We start from the raw sequence: 22,116 nt of genomic DNA on the forward strand, positions 1-22,116 counted from the left end.
GGCGAAAATACAACATTTAGTCAAGTAGCTGTCGAACTCACAGAATGAAACTGAACGCAATGCCATTTTTCAGCAAGACCGTATACTCGTAGCATCGTCAGTCGACCGCTCATGGCAAAGGCAGTGAAATTGACAAGAAGAGCGGGGTAGTAGTTGCGCTAAGAAGGATAGCACGCTTTTCTGTACCTCTCTTTGTTTTAACTTTCTGAGCGTGTTTTTAATCCAAACATATCATATCTATATGTTTTTGGAATCAGGAACCGACAAGGAATAAGATGAAAGTGTTCTTAAAATGATTTGGACAATTTAATTTTGATAATAATTTTTATATATTTAATTTTCAGAGCTTGTTTTTAATCCAAATATAACATATTTATATGTTTTTGGAATCAAAAAATGATGGAAAATAAGATGAACGTAAATTCGGATCGTTTAATAAAAAAAACTTTTTCTTTTACAATTTTCAGATTTTTAATGACCAAAGTCATTAATTAATTTTTAAGCCACTAAACTGAAATGCAATACCGAAGTCCGGGCTTCGTCGAAGATTACTTGACCAAAATTTCAACCAATTTGGTTGAAAAATGATGGCGTGACAGTGCCGCCTCAACTTTCACGAAAAGCCGGATATGACGTCATCAAAGACATTTATCAAAAAAATGAAAAAAACGTATGGGGATTTCATACCCAGGAACTCTCATGTCAAATTTCATAAAGATCGGTCCAGTAGTTTAGTCTGAATCGCTCTACACACACACACACACACACACACACACACACACACACACACACACACACACAGACAGACACACACACGCACATACACCACGACCCTCGTCTCGATTCCCCCCTCTACGTTAAAACATTTAGTCAAAACTTGACTAAATGTAAAAACAAGAGGCGAAGCCTTCAAGGCTCACGTAAGAAATCGACAAACAGTAACACAAACTCACACACACACACACACACACACACACACACACACACACACACACACACACACACACACACACAGTAAGCGGCATAGGTGACACTGTGCAAGAAAGCGAGACACTAGATCTAGATCTGAATGGCCGATTTCGAAGAAAAAACAAGAGGCGAAGCCTTCAAGGCTCACGTAAGAAATCGACAAACAGTAACACAAACTCAATCACTCCGTCACACATACACACACACACACAGTAAGCATAGGTGACACTGTGCAAGAAAGCGAGACACTAGATCTAGATCTGTCTGTCTGCATGTAGCCTACTTACAGACACGACTGCCAAATAGTCTCGGCCCGCTCAAAATAACAATGACCGAGACATTCCTTCGCGTGACGTCTAACCCTCTTACGCCATAATGTGACGTCTTCAAATGACGAAATGTTAAAGTTTCTACCACAGACATACACACGCACGCAAGCACGCACGCACATACGCACATATGCACGCAGAGACAGACAAAGTTACGATCGCATAGGCTACACTTCGTGACTCAACTAGTCTCGGCCCGCTCGGCAAAATAACAATGACCGAGACTTTCAGTAATTCCTTCGCGTGACGTCTAACCCTCTTACGTCATAATGTGACGTCTTCAAATGTTGTGACGTCTTCAAATGTTAAAGTTTCTACCACAGACATACATACATACGCACGCACGCACGCACGCACGCACGCACGCACAGACAGACAAAAGTTAGCATCGCATAGGCTACACTTACGTGAGCCAAAAATGTAGAGACACCAACAAATGTATGAAGGTACATTGAACAATGAAAAGATGCACAAATCTAGGCTGACAGCACCGACGTTGTACCTATTCTTTCTTCTATTGTATTTATTCTTTTTAATAAAAGAAGATAAAGTAGGGGCGGGGATCTTCTCTGCACCTTCCCTGTGGAAAGACGTTATAAGTACGTGGAAAGATCGAGGCTACTGGACAACCTGACCTACTCTAAGCCACGCTATCAGTGCACTAAATCTTTCACTACGTACAAAAACAATTTAAAAAGCAGATAAAATCGTCATGTTCCGGCTGTGATAGACCTGCCATTGTTAGGGGAGTCATAAAGAAAATGGCGACCGCTTCGTTTTCTTCGATTTTGTCTCTTTTGCTTGCCGTGGTGAGTGGAGAGCTGCTACAAAATGGGGGGTTCGAATCCCTGGACCACTGGGTATGTGGGGGGTTTCAGTGCTCCCTAACCAGCGACAAACACTCGGGCCAACACGGGGTGAAAGTAACTGGCAGGTAAATGGAGTTGTATAATGGACTGTTGTAATCATGTTTATGGAGCAGGCCGGCAGAGTGATTGTTTCTTGACATAACATTCATTTTGAAGCAAGGAGATGAGCTGGAGCAACTAATCATACCAACACTGCTGCCAAGAGTAATCAAACTTTAGTTAATTGAAACGAACTTGAAGTGTGTTAGATGTTATGACATGCAAAAGAAAAGATGTGTGCTGTTTTAATTGTTTAAAAACTCCTTTTTTAAATTGAGGCAAACTTTCCATACTTGCCTCCTTGTCCACGTGTGTCAGACACACCCCTCGCTAATGACTCGCCTATAATGTCACGTGTTTCAGACACACCCCTCGCTAATGACTCGCCTATAATGTCACGTGTTTCAGACACACTCCTCGCTAATGACTCGCCTATAATGTCACGTGTTTCAGACACACCCCTCGCTAATGACTCGCCTATAATGTCACGTGTTTCAGACATACCCCTCACTAGTGACTGGCCGATAATGTCACGTGGGAAAATTTGACATATAAAAACAAGACTATTCACTCTTTCACAACCCATACCAACCCGACAGAGTTATTTCCAAACATTGTCTATTCAAGCACCACTTATTTTATAATTACAATGCACATCAAATGCTACGAGACTGGTATTCTAAGCCAAAGCCTGCTCTGGGTCTTGTGACTAAACCAGGAGTCAGTACTACCAGGGGCCAGGCCAATATATTCAGGTGACTTCGGGTCATACATACAAAGTGAGCGCGTGGGCCAAGCTGTTGAGTGACCACAGCGGTCAGACGGTGGACCTTGAGGTGGCTTTCGATTTCCCAGGTAAGTGATTTCTTGATTTCTCTCTCATATACATTTTGCGTTTGACTGGAAAGATTTGCTGCGATGTTCACGTTCATTCTGTCTGTATTTATTTGTCTAGCTATCTGTCTGTTAGTCTGTCACTTTGTGTTTGCCTGTCATTTTCTGTCTGTCTGTCTGTCTTGTCTTGTCTGTCTGTCTCTGTCTCTCTCTCTCTCTCTCTCTCTCTCTCTCTCTCTCTCTCTCTCACACACACACCACACACTCACCACACACTCACCACTCTCTCTCTCTTTCTCTCTCTCTCTCTCTCTCTCTCTCTCTCTATACACACACACACACACACACTCTCTCTCTCTCTCACACTCTCTCTCTCTCTCTCTCTCTCTCTCTCTCTCTCTCTCTCTCTCTCTCTCTCTCTCTCTCTCTCAAACATCCACCCACCCCAAGGCATCTCGAACTCGTTCTCTTTCTCTTTGTTCTTTTCTTTTTTAACATAGTTGTTCATACCTTTGACGACTGATTTACACTCCAGTCTCTGCAAGTTGTCTTTCTGACGTTCCGTTTCTGTTACTAATGAACAAACATCTCTTTACAAAACACTTTTTACAAAAACCGTATGTACACATCTTACCTTGTCTTTCTATCAGATGGGACGAGAGACTTCCAGCCTGCCGCCATCCATGACCACGCACACACGTCTGAGGGCTGGTTCCACCTACAGGGAACCTTCACTGTCCCAAGCAAAAGTAAGACAATACATTCCAGTCAAATACCATCTGATCTTTTGGGCGTTAACAATAACTCGCCTTATAAAAGTAAGACAATACATTCCAGTCAAATACCATCTGATCTTTTGGGCGTTAACAATAACTCGCCTTATAAAAGTAAGACAATACATTCCAGTCAAATACCATCTGATCTTTTGGGCGTTAACAATAACTCGCCTTATTAATCAATTCGTGACAAAAATAAAATCTGTGGCAAGCTGAAGTAATGAAACATAACTGGGGAACATTGAAGATCAAGTCTAGTCATGCGATGCATATTATTTTCACTTTCTGCTCCTGTTTTACACTCCTCTCTTCGTTTTTTGAAAGCCTCTGAACGCGTCATTATTGCTGTGACATGAATAGAGCCTGTGATTGCACTTTACGGTCACTGTCTGCGTGAATAAAGGAAGCAATTGCAACGTCCATTTTCCAGTATTGATGCTGACCCAGAGAGAGGATGTTCTTCTGTCTGTCTGCCAAACGTATTTCACGCAACTGGTCCTCTATTAGACACATCATTGCTCAGTTGGATTTTTATTTTATTTTATGACAATGATGACATAAGCCTCAGCGTTGCACCTACAGCTCTGTGTGGGCTGTGGCGAGGAAGACCAGACTCCACTGCACGTTCTGCTGGCGTCCCCTGCGCGACCAGAACTTGCCAGAAAATCCAGATTCAAAACTGTGGGGAACTGTTAAGACCTGCGCCGAACTTGCCAGTTCATAACATCAGCAGGTCTAGCTCAGACTATGAGTCACACAACCGTACAACTTGCCAGTTCATAACATCAGCAGGTCTAGCTCAGACTATGAGTCACACAACCGTACAACTTGCCAGTTCATAACATCAGCAGGTCTAGCTCAGACTATGAGTCACACAACCGTACAACTTGCCAGTTCATAACATCAGCAGGTCTAGCTCAGACTATGAGTCACACAACCGTACAACTTGCCAGTTCATAACATCAGCAGGTCTAGCTCAGACTATGAGTCACACAACCGTACAACTTGCCAGTTCATAACATCAGCAGGTCTAGCTCAGACTATGAGTCACACAACCGTACAACTTGCCAGTTCATAACATCAGCAGGTCTAGCTCAGACTATGAGTCACACAACCGTACAACTTGCCAGTTCATAACATCAGCAGGTCTAGCTCAGACTATGAGTCACACAACCGTAGAACGCTGAAAAAGAAGAAGAAGAAGCGCTCGAATATTCTTTTTGTGTGTCTTTCATCAGCCGTCACCAAAACCTTGCTGTATTTCCAAAGCCGGCCTGACGCCTCAGTGAACTTTATTGTGGACGAGGCCTCTGTGACTGACCAGTCCAGCGGGGGTGGTTCTACGCCTGGTGTGGGGTCACAGACTGGGTCACACAGCACAGCCGGCAACCTGCTGCAGAACCCAGGGTTCGAATCCACGAGCGTCTGGGACTGTGGAGGATTCCACTGCAGTTTGTCCAACGACAGACACTCGGGGCAGCACTCCTTGCAGGCCAGCGGCAGGTACGTACACTCTACGCTGAAGTGTTCTACTGTTGAACAACCATTGTGTAGCAAGTTATGAACACAGTGGGATGTACTACATGCAAATAGTTCTACTTGCAAAAACAGCACACGTGGTAAACATTAGCGTTCAGTTGAACAGTAACTGGTAACAAAAAGGGTTTCAAAAGTGAAACATTTCTGTTGAGAGTGTATACCAGTGCGTGTTTGTTCGTCATTGTCGACTGGTGTTCAAGTTGTGAACATGTGGTCAGCACTATAGAAAGAAGAAGGAACACTGAACAAAGCGAGATTAGAACAAATGTTTCATAACTCTTTCGATCGTTCAGCAGCCGTGCAGAAAGTAATGCATCACAGGCTAAACACTATTACAAAAAGTTATAAATCTGCTTTTGGTGTCTTTTAAAAAGCCTTTGTGGGGAGCAGAGTTATTATAACTATGCAGCCTTGTTGGCCGGGTACAAACATTGCTCAGAGAAACAGAGTTGCACTGGAACAACGGGTTATGTCAGTGACAAATGATAGGTATTATTGTGTGAGCACTTCATATGAGTTTTAAACGTCTTGTGTTCCTTTGTAAGTATGTTGCTGTATTGTTTTGTGTGTGTATATGAATACCATTTTTTTATACCAATGTTAGTGTCTTGATTTGCTGTTTTTGCGACCAGTTTCCTGGACATAATCTTGATTCCGTTTAGAAGCTTAATTTACATCATTTGGAACAGAAGTGTACTGTACTGTACGCTGCAGCTTGCTTTCGTCTTCAAGTCCTGGCCCAACATGTTTTAGGTACACTGTTTGCAAATAACATTGTATTGAAGCCACCAGGAGTCGATGGAACCAAGATGCTGGTCAAGATGTCAGCATCAAGCCTGGTCACACATATTTCTTCTTACATAGGCACATAGTAATAGTGTGTTGAAACCACCAAGAGTAGCTAATTGAGTTTTAGCGATGGTGACTCACGGTATAGTGTATGTAATTAAAATCGTGTTCTTCACTCGTGAAACCCCCAGGAGTAGGTACAACCAGGGTCCTGGGCAAGTGGTCAGCGTTAAGCCTGGACACACGTACCACGTGGGTGCCTGGGCCAAGATCGCCAGTGACTATGGCGGACAGACGGTGGACATCGAAGTGGCCTTTCATTACCAAGGTCAGGCGATTTGCATCGTTAACTTTGACCCAGTCCATTAGTTGTTAATAGAGATAAAGAAGAGAAAAAACACCAGTGTATCTAAGAAACATGCAAACCGCAACCTTTACAACAAACAACAAAACGAAACAAAAAACGAACAGAAAAGAAATGTTGGATTAAAAGAGATGTGTTTCCTTCGACTGTTCCATTTCAGTGCATCAGAGAATTAATTAAAGCTCATTCGTATTAACATTTCAAGACACAGAAAAAATGCTTCAAAGTGAAACGCACGTCTTACATTTTAACAATTTCTTTTTTTAACAAAAGCGTTTCAGGATGTGGGACATTGTTTCAACTATCAGAAGAAAGTGTTATGATGTAGGTGTGTTGTTCTAAACACAAGTTTATTCGCGGGTATCAGTGCTATTCAACAACGACAAAAAGATCCATAAGCTTTTCAATCGGGATATGTAAATGTTTTAAATGGTGAAACATTGAAGGGCTCTGATCAGTTACCTTTACCTCAGAATAGACTAATTCTGGAAATAACTCTGTCGAGTTTCTGTGGGTTGTGAAAGAGTGAATAGTCTTGCTTTTATTGAGGCAAAATGTCCACGTGACAGTAAAGTTTGCCTCAATAAAAGCAAGAATGTTCACTCTTTCACAACCCATACGAAGTTATTTCCGAACATCGCCTATTGAACCGCTTATTTCTAGTGAGTCTTCTCTGTCTTTTCTGCAGACGGGCACTACGACTTCTCAGCAGCAGCCGTGCACGAGAACGCCAGGACGTCAGAGGGCTGGTTCTATCTGGAGGGCAGCTTCACCGTCCCCAGCAAACGTAAACACTTCTTTCTCCAACTTTGTTAACCAGCTTGCGTGGTTTTGCTTAGGGTTTGTTTCTTTGAAGGTGAACGTCTGAGGCAAGATATGGACAGTTCGTCAACAACGAGGAAAAAAAAGCACAAAAAAGCAAAGGATTGACGACAGACTGAACTTCTGTGTTAACGTAGATGTTAATTTCGTATCACACGTTTCAATGTCCGCAACAACAACCAATTGTTCGCCAGTACTTGTTCTGTTTCTTAGAGTCAATCGTCGTTTGAAGATAGGATTTGCCGCAGCATTTTAATGCACCACCCATGTCCCACCCTTAAAAACTGTATGATTCCCTGGGCAGCGATGCATGACGTCCGACTCTACTTCCAAAGCCGACCCTCTGCGGGGGTCAACTTTCTGGTGGACGAAGCGTCGTGTACAGAACTGGCTGGCGGAGGTCCAGTGACCACGGCCAGTCTCAACAAGGCCATTGACCAGCATCGCAAGAGTAACATTAACTTTCAGTGAGAATATTCTTTGTGTATTGTGTTTTTACGGGTCACGTAACGAAATTGAAACCAACCATTGCTTACGCCTCGATCTGATATGATTTCTCCTTTCTCGACATTGTGACTGATAAATGTGGATATCACAGCCACATCTAACGATAACAAATAGTGTTGATGTGGAGGGGTGTGTTTGTGTGTGGTGGTGGTGGTGAGTTGGGGAAAGGTTCAATGGGTGTGTTTGTGTGTGGTGGCGGTGGTGGTGAGTTGGGGAAAGGTTCAATGGGTGTGTTGCTATGCATGGGAAGGGTCCGTGTGGGGGGGAGAGGAGGATGTTTGTGTGTGTGTGTTTGTGGGTGTTTGTGTGTGTGTGTGTATGTGGGTGTTTGTGTGTGCATGTGGGTGTTTGTGTGTGCATGTGGGTGTTTGTGTGTACATGTGGGTGTTTGTGTGTGTATGTGGGTGTTTGTGTGTGTTTGTGTGTGTGTTTGTGTGTGTGTGTGTGTGTGTGTGTTTGTGGGTGTTTGTGTGTGTATGTGTGTGTGTTTGTGTGTGTGTGTGTGTTTGTGTGTGTGTATGTGTGTGTGTGTGCAAGTGTGTGAATGTGTGCGTGTGTGTGTTTGTGTGTGCGTGTGTGTGTTTGTGTGCAAGTCTGTGTGTGTGTGAATGTGTGCGTGTGTGTGTTTGTGTATGTGTGTGTGTGTATGTGTGTGTGTGTGTGTGTGTGTGTGTGTGTGTGTGTGTGTGTGTGTGTGTGTGTGTGTGTGTGTGTGTGTTGTTTTTTACCGCTCATAGTGTGCGTTTCGCCTTTGCAGTAAAGCGTGAACCCAACGGAGTATTATATCCTGTGTCTGATACCCGTCTGACACGAAGAGAAAAAGGGATGCTTAGATTTATAGTCTAACTATTCCACAAGGAAAATAACTCTTCGCGTGTCAACTGTTGTTTACCTTACGTTACTTGAATGGAGAACATGGGTCGGGTTGTGAGAGAGTAATGTATGTTCGATGAAAGCCCGCAAGAACGGGACACTACGAGCAGTGATGACGTTTCTACAACTGTTTCAGCGTCACGACGGTGTCAGGCATCAACAAGGCTGACGTTAAGATCCATGTGAGTCAACTTGTGACTTCTGCTTGTTGTTGTTGTTGTTGTTGTTGTTGTTGTTGTTGTTGTTGTTGTTGTTGTTGTTGTTGTTGTTCTTCTTCTTCTTCTTCTTCTTCTTCTTCTTCTTCTTCTTCTTCTTCTTCTTCTTCTTCTTCTTCTTCTTCTTCTTCTTCTTCTTCTTCTTCTTCTTCTTCTTCTTCTGCTTTGCATTTCAACAAAGAAAGGCACCCCGAATTCGGGACAGTTACATGTCAATCATCAAAATGTTTGTGGATTGGCTGTTGGTAGAAATGTGCCCTTGGCTTAACAGTGGCAACAAGTATCTAAAACAGATGGCACACCAGCGAATTGGAACGGCTCCTGTTATGTTGCAATTCAGTCACTTACTATTCAACCTTTTGCCTGTCTCTCTGTTCGTATGACAGGTCCTGCAGAAGAAGAAGTCGTTCCCGTTCGGCAGCGCGATCAACTCGTGGAAGTACAACGAGAATGCTGGTGGGGGCAAGTACCGCGACTTTATCCACAAACACTTCAACTGGGCCGTGCCAGAGAACGCCCTCAAGTGGCCCGTCATTGAAGCACAGAGAGTAAGGATCACGTTAAACATCAAAATACAAGTGTACTATGGTGGACTGGTCATGCATACGCTGAAGTTAATTTACACCAAATATGAAGTAATTCGGTCAACAGATGTATAAGTTATTGGCATGTTGGTTGGTTGCATTTTGGGGGATCACCTTGTAATTTGGAGAAAACTTTTAAAGGAAATTGAGAATATCAATTAATGTACTTACTTTGTAACTTGATCTGCCAACACTGCTTACCTGACATAGTGTTCAAGTATTCAATTGCTTACATTCTGTCATAAAATGCACACACATTGCCGGTAATGAAATGATTCACATGGCGCATGGGGCGAAATAATGTCCTATAAATAATGTGAGTAAATACAGCAATTAGTGTGAAACAAGTGTGTTCAGTGAATCAATCATCCATGTATTCTTCAGGGCCACAAGAACTATCAGACGGCACTGGATATGATTCACGGCGTGAAGAGCCACGGGTGAGTGAGGAGTAGGTCTCATCCACCAGTTTGGTGTGAGGCGCTACTTTCACAACTTCAACCCCTTGACTGCCGGAAAACTTTACTTTGAAAGAAATCAATAAAAACAAAAACGAAACATAGAAAGTATGACAAATAAACCAAAATGAGACATTAGTCTCCAGGGGAGGCAATCATTTTGTTGCACATTTAAAGGCAAGATACAGCGGTTGTTTCCCTTGTCAGAGTATTGATGTTTTGTTCATATCCAAGTGCGTAGGCATAACCGGTGCCTGTTGTGGCAGTGAAGGGGTCAAACTTGACGTCAGGACTTTCAGAAATATAAATCCTTCCTTTTTTCTGTCGATTGCATAAACAACAATTCAATTTTTTTAAAGTTGAATATATGCAATGACGTAAAAGTAGAGTTCAAATTTAGATAGTCACGATGTTAAATTTGAGCGTGTGAAGATACCCCCGTGTATTTTTCCATTTGATACTCTACTCAAACAGTGTACGTACGGGAGCTCACATCCACGTCGGACATCGGACATACACGGATATTTTTTCCAAATGTCCTGTACATTTTTCATGCAAGAGGACATATGTCCTATTGTTTTTGTCACAAAGTGGTCATTGTCCGATTATGCTTTCATTTGATCTGGACATTGTCAGTACTTTCCAATTTACAGTAGTTTGATTTGCTACGATGTGTCTCTCCAAGCAGACAAAACCATGCTGTTAGTGTACGTTTTGTTGCCAGAAAAAAAGGTCCTATTCATTTATTTTTGTTCGGGACAAATGTCCTATCACTTTTGCATTGTCCAGGACATTGGCCTATGCCACCTCTCATGGATGTGAGCCCCTGAACGTACTCGTTACCACACAAAATATATGTAAATAGTCTCTCTTACATTGTGGTAACCGTGCTCCTTTTAACTGAACATTTTCGAAAAGATAACACGTGTTCTTGTCTACGTGTTTCAGACACACCCCTCGCTAATGATGTCACGTGGGAAAGCTTGCCTCACTAAAAGCAAGAGTATTCACTCTTTCACAACCCATACAAACCTGACAGAGTTATTTCCGAACATAATAAGATGTTTGATGGGTTGTTGACAGACCAGCTTTTTTGTCTGTCCGAGGGGAAGCATATCGTCTTTTGTTTCATATTTATTGACTGGTCAATAAATATGAAACAAAAGTCGATATGCCCCCCGAGGACCGACAAAAAAGCTGGTCTGTCAACAAACCACCAAACATCGTTTTTGTCATCATTTTGGTTGTGAGAAAATAAGTGCACAATCAACCCAGGGAGCCATGCTTTGAAACACGGGTTCCGTGCTGATAACCACACGAGTCCCGGTTTGATAACCACAGGCAATCTAAGCTGGCGTGTGAAAGCAACTTTCTGTGTTTTTGACTTCATTAAATGTTGGGATGAATATGTCAGGTTTGAGGATGCACAGTTCTGTAGGTTCATCTCGGTATTCCACCCCCTCGGCTTTCTGTTGTAAATATTAAGCTGAGTGATCGAATGTGGAAGCTACGTTTGGTCAAAGGTCACAGAAGATTTGCGTCGTGCAGCGAAGGAAAGAATCGCGATCTTCTTTCCGACTCAGTACCTCTTTGTTTTTCATTAGACCTGTCATTCTGCTTGCTCGGCTTTGTTAGATGTTTGCATATCTTGTTGCTATTTTCTTTGCTTTTATTATTGTTTCTTATGTGTGCTTCGTTTTTCGATACAACGTCTTGTGCACGGGTCAAAATGTGTGTGTCAGGGGTCGTTTTACTTGAACCTGACGTTCGTGTTTCTCCAAACGTCTGTGTATCGAAACACAGATACACTGACGCACTCCATGACTCTGTTAGAAGACAAAACATATCGCTAGGTTTCATTTGTTTTGATGAATGTATGACCTTTCATGAAGTAGTTTTGTTTTTTGTTTACTTTTGCCAGTTTAAGTTTGCCAGTTCGTTTTTGGAACTTTGCAAAGCAGTGTCGTGTCGTCTGTTTAGGTCTGGGGAAACACCAATGAAAAGAGCCGAAGAATCCCCAAGCGTTTCTATTGGGTTTGCTTTTGATTATCCATGTATAACCTGCTTCCTGCAACTATGGTAAGCGGGGATTTATTGCCTGGGGAACATGAGATTTATTTCCCAGGTGCTTGTGAATGAAAACTCGTAAAAATGATGACAATGTCTGTTGACTAAGTATCTGTTCAACACTTCTGAAACCTTTTCATCCCAAATGTGTGTAACATGTTCAGCCGTATCGAACAATCGTGACTCTATATTACCAATAGTCGTGAGTTTCACACATATGTTTTCTGTCAGGATCAAGGTGAGAGGTCATAACCTGGTGTGGTCCAAGGAGCGGTTTGTTCAGGACTGGGTCAAGGCGCTGTCCGGCAACGCGCTCCGGACAGAGGTCAAGCAACACATCCAGGAAACCATGAGCAAGACTCGGGGACTGTGAGTTTGTCCTTCGTTGTATTTTTCATTTCATTACCTTATTATCCCATCGCTGTGAAATTTGGTTCGCTTTCTCCCAGTTGAAAACTAGCAGCAACAAGAGTGGCACTAACCAGGTGTGTCTTTGATTTGGTGCAAGAAAAATCAGCCAGCTGCATTTCTGGCAGAATGGGCGAGGTCTTAAATTGCGTGCCTAAGTGGTGACACAGGGGTGGGACATTGATATCGTCTCTGAGAAAGCATATAAAGTTGACCCGTATCCGTCCCGGTGTAACACGAAATTTGTACTCCACGAAAAATTTACTCCGGAGTAAAAATTTCGTACGAAATTCTTACTCCGAGTAAATTTTTCGTACGAGAAAAGAACTCCCCAAGGCACGAACAAATTACTCCCTCCACGAAATGTTTACTCCCCATTTTTTTTACTTCCAGTAAAAATCTCGTAGGCAAAAATGTGATGCGGGCGAAGGGATAATACCAAAATGTGATCTCGCACAAACGAATGTCGCGCTACCCTCCCTCCACCCCTTCCACCACCAAGACTAACAGGGAACAAGGGAGTATACATTTCGTACACCTGGCATGGGAAGTTAAATTGCTCGTGTTAGGGTGAAGTAATTTATTCGTTTTTTTATTCGTCAGGGGAGTAACATTTGTGTACGAAATGTTTACTCGGAACTCACCTGTCGTGGGGAGTAATTTTCTCGTGTAATGGGGGAGTGCTTTTTTCGTAAAGGGAGTAACATTTTCGTACGAAATTTTTACTCCGGAGTAAAAAATCTCGTGGGAGTATTTTTCTCGTGTTACACCGGCCCAGATTCAAGCAACCCGAGGATCCCATGTCCAGCCGGGTACGGGGCACCGTGTCCGGCGTATACATGTGATGATGTTTGTTAGCAAGATGTGTACGAACTGTCTGGGAAATGTCAAAGTGACTCGCCAAGCACGCAGACCACACATAATACAGTGACAGGTCAGTGTGGAGTGACTCGCCAAGCACGCAGACCACACATAATACAGTGACAGGTCAGTGTGAAGTGACTCGCCAAGCACGCAGACCACACATAATACAGTGACAGGTCAGTGTGAAGTGACTCGCCAAGCACGCAGACCACACATAATACAGTGACAGGGCAGTGTGAAGTGACTCGCCAAGCACGCGGACCACACATAATACAGTGACAGGTCAGTGTGAAGTGACTCGCCAAGCACGTAGACCACACATAATACAGTGACAGGGCAGTGTGAAGTGACTCGCCAAGCACGCCGACCACACATAATACAGTGACAGGTCAGTGTGAAGTGACTCGCCAAGCACGCAGACCACACATAATACAGTGACAGGGCAGTGTGAAGTGACTCGCCAAGCACGCAGACCACACATAGTACAGTGACTTGTCAGTGTGAAGTGACTCGCCAAGCACGCACACCACACATAATACAGTGACAGGGCAGTGTGAAGTGACTCACCAAGCACGCAGACCACACATAATACAGTGACAGGTCAGTGTGAAGCACGTAGACCACACATAATACAGTGACAGGTCAGTGTGAAGTGACTCGCCAAGCACGCAGACCACACATAATACAGTGACAGGTCAGTGTGAAGTGACTCGCCAAGCACACAGACCACACATAATACAGTGACAGGGCAGTGTGAAGTGACTCGCCAAGCACGCAGACCACACATAATACAGTGACAGGTCAGTGTGAAGTGACTCGCCAAGCACGCACACCACACATAATACAGTGACAGGGCAGTGTGAAGTGACTCACCAAGCACGCACACCACACATAATACAGTGACAGGTCAGTGTGAAGTGACTCGCCAAGCACACAGACCACACATAATACAGTGACAGGGCAGTGTGAAGTGACTCGCCAAGCACGCAGACCACACATAATACAGTGACAGGTCAGTGTGAAGTGACTCGCCAAGCACTCAGACCACACATAATACAGTGACAGGGCAGTGTGAAGTGACTCACCAAGCACGCACACCACACATAACACAGTGACAGGGCAGTGTGAAGTGACTCGCCAAGCACACAGACCACACATAATACAGTGACAGGGCAGAGTGAAGTGACTCGCCAAGCACGCACACCACACATAATACAGTGACAGGTCAGTGTGAAGTGACTCACCAAGCACGCAGACCACACATAACACAGTGACAGGGCAGTGTGAAGTGACTCGCCAAGCACGCACACCACACATAATACAGTGACAGGTCAGTGTGAAGTGACTCGCCAAGCACACAGACCACACATAATACAGTGACAGGGCAGTGTGAAGTGACTCGCCAAGCACGCAGACCACACATAATACAGTGACAGGTCAGTGTGAAGTGACTCGCCAAGCACGCAGACCACACATAATACAGTGACAGGTCAGTGTGAAGTGACTCGCCAAGCACACAGACCACACATAATACAGTGACAGGTCAGTGTGGAGTGACTCGCCAAGCACACAGATCACACATAATACAGTGACAGTTCCGGCAGTGTGAAGTGACTCACCAAGCACGCAGACCACACATAATACAGTGACAGGGCAGTGTGAAGTGACTCGCCAAGCACGCAGACCACACATAATACATTGACAGGTCAGTGTGAAGTGACTCGCCAAGCACGCAGACCACACATAATACATTGACAGGGCAGTGTGAAGTGACTCGCCAAGCACGCAGACCACACATAATACAGTGACAGGGCAGTGTGAAGTGACTCGCCAAGCACACAGACCACACATAATACAGTGACAGGGCAGTGTGAAGTGACTCGCCAAGCACGCAGACCACACATAATACAGTGACAGGGCAGTGTGAAGTGACTCGCCAAGCACGCAGACCACACATAATACAGTGACAGGTCAGTGTGGAGTGACTCGCCAAGCACGCAGACCACACATAATACAGTGACAGGTCAGTGTGAAGTGACTCGCCAAGCACGCAGACCACACATAATACAGTGACAGGTCAGTGTGAAGTGACTCGCCAAGCACGCAGACCACACATAATACAGTGACAGGTCAGTGTGAAGTGACTCGCCAAGCACGCAGACCACACATAATACAGTGACAGGGCAGTGTGAAGTGACTCGCCAAGCACGCAGACCACACATAATACAGTGACAGGTCAGTGTGAAGTGACTCGCCAAGCACGCAGACCACACATAATACAGTGACAGGTCAGTGTGAAGTGACTCGCCAAGCACGCAGACCACACATAATACAGTGACAGGTCAGTGTGAAGTGACTCGCCAAGCACGCAGACCACACATAATACAGTGACAGGTCAGTGTGAAGTGACTCGCCAAGCACGCAGACCACACATAATACAGTGACAGGTCAGTGTGAAGTGACTCGCCAAGCACGCAGACCACACATAATACAGTGACAGGTCAGTGTGAAGTGCGGGACAATGCTTGACGGGGCAGCTACATCAATTGTGAGTTGTCGCTCACACCTTACTTGTCTCAGTGTCATGAGAGTCCCATGTCTCAGTTGTCGCCCCTTTACCACTGTTCTCTCAGCTTCACCGTGGTGTAAAACGTCACACTCACACGTAGAGAATACCATGCTCAGGACACAGTAGAAGTAGATTTGGCAAGGTTTTTGTGAAAAGTCACCCAAATTACTGCACGCGAATACATTCTTACAAAACCCTGATCAATAGAACACCATTAAAACCACCAAATGAACCACTATTCTATTTTTTTTGGCTTTTATGTTCATTCGCACTTGACCCAACAGCCTGGAGCACTGGGACGTGAACAACGAGAACCTGCACGGCACGTGGTTCCAGGACCGACTACACGACCCTAATTACGACATCGAGCTGTTCCGGGAAGCTCACCAGGCTGATCCCAGCGTCAAGCTCTTCCTCAACGACTACAACGTCGTGGCCACTGGAGCGTCCACCAGCGTAAGGCTTCTGGTCATTCTGAAAACGTGGCAAGATACTTAGCAGGCTTGCAGGCATGCTCACAACTTACAAAAGAAAGATCTGTTACTAGACTTGAAGAGTCTGATAGAATTATGTCGAATAATCAAAGGGAAGTAATCGCTCTTTATGCAAACGACATGTGTAATAGAGTAAGCGAGAGTTGTACGGAACCTTTTCTCCTGGCACCTGAGAGATCGTTAAGAATAACAAGCATTGAAATGAACAAGCGACTTTCATCCTCAATAAAATATTACCTTCTAATAAATTGAACAGGGTTTTGTAATATTTATTAATGAATGATTGATATAATTATACTTATGTTGGTTCACAGAACGTACAGTAATACATGCTTACAGTACATTCTTATTGTATCTCAGTTTATTCGTGCTTAAGGCCATATGTACTCGATGACTATACACGCTAATTGCTTTACCAACAGCTGGAGACAGACTAAATTAAGTTCCCTGCAAAATATTGTGGTCTAGGACCCCTTAAATGTTGAGATATTTGAATTTTCATTTTGATCTGGATCGTCCTATTTATAGATTTGGCAACACATGTAACGTTGATGCAAGGGAGAGAACACCGCGGCTTTGTTGACATCCTCACTTTTTCAGAGGCTAGAACAAGCTGTAATGCATGTATTATGGTCCGCGCATGGTGACGTATCGTCATTATATGGTCTTATGGTGCGTTTGACATCGATTGTGGGCAAACTACACTTTGTAAACACGGGAGTGCGTTAGTATGCCTTTAAGGCCATTGTAACAAGAGGCGAAGCCTTCACGGCTCACGTAAGAAATCGACAAACAGTAACACAAACTCAATCACTCCGTCACACATACACACACACAGTAAGCATACCGTCGCGATATAACCTTGAACGGTTGAAAACGACGTTAAACACCAAATAAAGAAAGAAAGAAACAGTAAGCATAAGTGATACGGTGCAAGAGTGCGAGACACTAGATCTAGATCTGTCTGTCTGTAGCCTACTTACGGCGGGGACACGACTGCCAGATTGCCAGATCGACACTGCGCTTTCGACAGCGCTTCCTCGCGCAGACACTGGAAACACGTTGTGCAGATTAACCTGTAGGAAATCTCCTTTGGTATCTTCTTTATCTATTTTTCTGGAGCTACGAAACCGAACAATGTGAAATCATGAGTCGTCTTCTTCGAATCGGCGAACTGCAGCTCGGTGATAACTGTATCTATACCACAATCCTTCACGCGATCTGACCTAACCTTGACCCCTGACCTGGTCTACATACCACAGAGGACACAAACCAGTCAGCTGTTTTTACCCCCCCCAAAAAAAACCCCACCACCCGTTTTCTTTGGATACACACTTTAACTACATACGTGCCGACGAAATGTTGATCATTGCTTCAATACTTTGAAGCTGTTGCTTGAATAATAACCAAGTAAAATTAGTATTTCGGTGTTCAGTCAAATGTTAAAGTTTCTACCACAGACATACATACATACACACATACATACATACATACGCACGCACGCACAGACAGACAAAAGTTAGCATCGCATAGGCTACACTTACGTGAGCCAAAAATGTGGCAAGATACTTTAGTAGGCTTGCAGGCTGATTTGCTCACAACTTGCAGACTTTCTAAAAGGAGGAACTGTAGCCTCTAAGTGTCCGATAGAACCACTTACGTTGGATTCACTGAATTGGATTATTAATAGCTTAATGTTGTCATTTTTCTCTCAGTTTTTTTCTCTCGTGTTATTCACGCTATGCACCTCCTGAGTGAATTCCAATGTGTTGCTTTCGATGTGTTAGGTGTTGCTTTCGATGTGTTAGGTGTTGCTTTCGATGTGTTAGGTGTTGCTTTTTCTTTTCTTTCTCTCTTCTCTCTCTTTTCCCCCTTTTACATATCCCTCCCAATATTCTCTTGACATTGTTTCAAGCTTTGTACATTGTAATCGTCCGTCAAATCCTACTTTAAGACCAAGCTCATTAGCATTGCTTATTGTGTTCCTTTGATTGAATCACATGTATGCAGAAGTTACTATTTTACTTTCTTTAAAGAGCAGTTTTACTCAATGGTTAAAGAGGCATTGTTGTGTGTGTGTTGTCAGGCATACTTGACCCAGGCCCAGAAGATCAAGGGAGCCAACGTGGGTCTGTCCGGGATGGGTGTGCAGTGTCACTTTGGAAACGAGCACGAGCCCGACCCCACAGCTGTCTGGGTAAAGTTTGAATATAATAATAACGATCTACAAATACCCAGTCATGTACAATAAATCAATTATTCTTGATTACTACAACACAAATCGTTACATATGCATTTAAACCAATAAATAAGAGGGGGGGGGGAGTTCACTTTGTGCGACATTTTGAACCTTTGTGTGTCTTTCACCGGTGGTTTATACATACTGGTTTCTAGTGTAGTAGCAAAAGGACTCATCTCTTTAATGTTACAATATCATTCCCCTTTTGTCTGGAAAAAATGCACATGAATTAAAGGTATTAATTCTATATTTGTTATTGACAAAGTAAACAGTAACCTTGCCATTTTCGTTGTTTTCGACCATCTGTTCGATTGGCTGGTAAACATCATGTTCATTGAACGATTCTTTTGTTAACGTGTTCTTTTGTTCTTTGGTTGGTTCGGAGTTTTTATAGAATAGGCCTACGCTGAGGGTGCTTTGTGAGTTCATCTGTTTATTCACGGGTCTTGATGTATAGGTTGGTAGTGTTTTATTAAAAAAAATATATATATATTCGCTTTGCATTAGTGTTCTGGTTTTTGTTTGTTAGTTTTGTTTGTTTGCTTATTTCTTTCTTTTGGTTTCCATCACCGACGTGAGATATTACCCAAATAGATATCATATAATGCCTGTTACAGGGCCGCCTTGACATCCTTGCCAAAGCTGGCATACCGATTTGGGCGACCGAGTTGGACGTCCTATCAGTGGACGAGAACAAGAGAGCCACCTTCTACGAGAAGGCGCTGCGGGCACTGTACGCACACCCTGCGGTGAAGGGCATCTTGTTCTGGGGATTCTGGGACCAGGCGCACTACGCTGGGACCAAGGCTTCCATGGTACAGGGAGGCAATCTTCAGGTACACGTATTTCAGACTACTACTTCAGAGTTCGCAGGAGGCATTTATGTAAGAGTACAAGGGTAGGAGTGTTTGTGTATGTATTTTAATTGATATTTTTTTATTCGGTCATTGCATAGGCTTACGTGTGTTTTGGTGTGCTTGGCTGGATGGAATGAAAGTCTAACATTGTGCACTTAGATTCGACTATACAGCATTAAATAATGTGGTCACCTTCAAGCAACAAATATCTGTTGTCAGCCGAACGCCGCGGGTCGCCGTGTCCTCGACCTGTTGGAGAACCAGTGGATGACTGACGTCACGGAGACCCTGTCCCAGTCAGGCAACACCTTCACTGTGCGAGGTTTCCATGGCGACTACGAGGTGCACGTGATGTACCAGGGCAGGGACCTGGGCAGCCTCAAGCAGACCTTCACCTTGGGAAAAGCGGCTCACACCGTCAATATCAATGTACACACGTAAACCTGGCAAAACCGGCTTCCTGGCGAGCGGAAGACATTTCGATAAAGCTAAGTTTGTTGTGACTAATTGTTTGTCTGTTCACTTAAAAGAGCGTTGGGTCGATATATTTGTGATTGTAACGTATTTTTGTTAATAACAACGTTCCAACAACTTACTTTTCTTGTTTTTTTATATTTAGTCAAGTTTTGACTAAATATTTTAACATCGAGGGGGAATCGAAACGAGGGTCGTGGTGTATGTGTGTCTGTCTGTGCGTGTGTGTGTGTGTGTGTGTGTGTGTGTGTAGAGCGATTCAGACTAAACTACTGGACCGATCTTTATGAAATTTGACATGAGAGTTCCTGGGTATGAAATCCCCGAACGTTTTTTTCATTTTTTGGATAAATGTCTTTGATGGCGTCATATCCGGCTTTTTGTGAAAGTTGAGGCGGCACTGTCACGCCCTCATTTTTCAACCAAATTGGTTGAAATTTTGGTCAAGTAATCTTCGACGAAGCCCGGACTTCGGTATTGCATTTCAGCTTGGTGGCTTAAAAATTAATTAATGACTTTGGTCAATAAAAATCTGAAAATTGTAAAAAAAAATTAAAATTTATAAAACGATCCAAATTTACGTTTATCTTATTCTCCATCATTTGCTGATTCCAAAAACATATAAATATGTTATATTCGGATTAAAAACAAGCTCTGAAAATTAAATATATAAAAATTATTATCAACTTTTTTTTTTCGAAATCAATTTAAAAACACTTTCATCTTATTCCTTGTCGGTTCCTGATTCCAAAAACATATAGATATGATATGTTTGGATTAAAAACACGCTCAAAAAGTTAAAACAAAGAGAGGTAGGCCTACAGAAAAGCGTGCTATCCTTCTTAGCGCAAATACTACCCCGCTCTTCTTGTCACTTTCACTGCCTTTGCCATGAGCGGTGGACTGACGATGCTACGAGTATACGGTCTTGCTGAAAAATGGCATTGCGTTCAGTTTCATTCTGTGAGTTCGACAGCTACTTGACTAAATATTGTATTTTCGCCTTACGCGACTTGTTTTTATTATGGCAAAACAGACTTGAATAAAATGTTAAATGTTCTTGGTTGTTTCGTTGGTTGGCTTCTTTTCCCCGAAATGACAACAAAAACAATGCTCGTTGACGTGAACCTAAGTAGTCCGCGTCCAACGTCACCGCACAATCTAAAATGTGTGTGTGTGTGTGTGTGTGTGTGTGTGTGTGTTTGTTAGGGTGTGGGTGTGTTTGGGGGGGGGTGTGTGTTAGTGTGCGTGGTGTGTGTGTGTGTGTGTGTGTGTCAGAGTTTGTTAGGGTGTGTGTGTGTGTGTGTGTGTTTGTTAGGGGGGGAGTGTGTGTGTGTTAGTGTGCGTGGGTGTGTGTGTGTGTGTGTGTGTGTCTGTCTGTCTGTCTGACTGACTGACTGTCTGTCTGTGTCCTTGTCTGCCCCTGTCTGAATATTCAGATCTGTTTCATTGTACTCACATACACTCACTTTCACACATTCGCATTAACAGACAAAATCGCCCGCACGAGCACACACGGACTCAGACACACTGGCACTGACGGAGACAAAACAGACACATGAAGCCTTCCAAAAAGGCTCACTGTCTGTGACTGGATAGAGATAGAGACAGCAGACACATAAAGCCTTCCAAAAAGGCTGACTGTCTGTGACTGGATAGAGATAGAGACAGCAGACAGACGTACGGGCAGACATTGTTCCTTCATTAACACTTAAAACAACAGTCAAAGACATATGCTTGTTCGTACTTGTGGTTTATTTGATGTTGCAGTTGTCGCCTTCGCTATTTTATTTAAAGGCATAGTCCCTCTCATGAAAACATTTTTTATTCACTGTCTCAGACTGGCCCATGCTTTTACATGGGGTGATACCAACCTTCACCTTGACACATACCAAACATCAACACCAACCTTCACCTTGACACATACCAAACATCAACACCAACCTTCACTTTGACACATACCAAACATCAACATCATCATTCTAGAGGCTTTTTAAGGAAATGATAGTCACAAGAATCCAACTAGGGTCAAAAAGCAGTTGGTCAGTTGACTGTGGGCCAGGTGGGGAAATGGCCTTACCCCAGTACAAGCATGGCCAGATATGAGACGGTGAGCCCAATCGGGAAGGACTTTGCCTTTAAAGGTACATCCCTTCATGTTCACCTTCACAGATCTG

The 22,116-nt window shown here is 43.5% G+C and overlaps 1 protein-coding gene and 1 long non-coding RNA gene across 2 annotated transcripts in view; one reads left to right on the forward strand and one right to left on the reverse strand.

Annotated features, from left to right (window-relative positions):
• The first annotated feature begins 1,926 nt into the window (after nucleotides 1-1,926).
• On the forward strand, nucleotides 1,927-20,060 carry LOC138952196 (uncharacterized). The gene is made up of 15 exons (XM_070323798.1): nucleotides 1,927-2,232; nucleotides 2,925-3,061; nucleotides 3,691-3,789; nucleotides 5,055-5,319; nucleotides 6,336-6,472; nucleotides 7,197-7,295; nucleotides 7,635-7,797; nucleotides 8,847-8,892; nucleotides 9,312-9,473; nucleotides 9,894-9,949; nucleotides 12,266-12,403; nucleotides 16,160-16,331; nucleotides 18,456-18,566; nucleotides 19,226-19,444; nucleotides 19,685-20,060. Exons 1-15 carry the CDS (start codon nucleotides 2,060-2,062, stop codon nucleotides 19,904-19,906), a joined length of 2,199 nt encoding a protein of 732 aa, XP_070179899.1. The 5' UTR covers nucleotides 1,927-2,059; the 3' UTR covers nucleotides 19,907-20,060.
• Nucleotides 20,061-21,675: 1,615 nt separating this feature from the next.
• Nucleotides 21,676-22,116, reverse strand: part of LOC138953963 (uncharacterized) — a 909-nt gene continuing 468 nt past the window's right edge. Inside the window, exons 1-2 of the long non-coding RNA XR_011451656.1 lie at nucleotides 21,884-22,116; nucleotides 21,676-21,813 (exon numbers count right to left, since the gene is read on the reverse strand). The exon at nucleotides 21,884-22,116 is cut by the window's right edge and continues 468 nt beyond it. This is a non-coding gene — a long non-coding RNA (uncharacterized lncRNA). The remainder of the gene's footprint in view (nucleotides 21,814-21,883) is intronic.

Source organism: Littorina saxatilis, linkage group LG17, assembly GCF_037325665.1.
Source record: "Littorina saxatilis isolate snail1 linkage group LG17, US_GU_Lsax_2.0, whole genome shotgun sequence".
Classification (NCBI taxonomy): Eukaryota; Metazoa; Mollusca; class Gastropoda; order Littorinimorpha; family Littorinidae; genus Littorina; species Littorina saxatilis.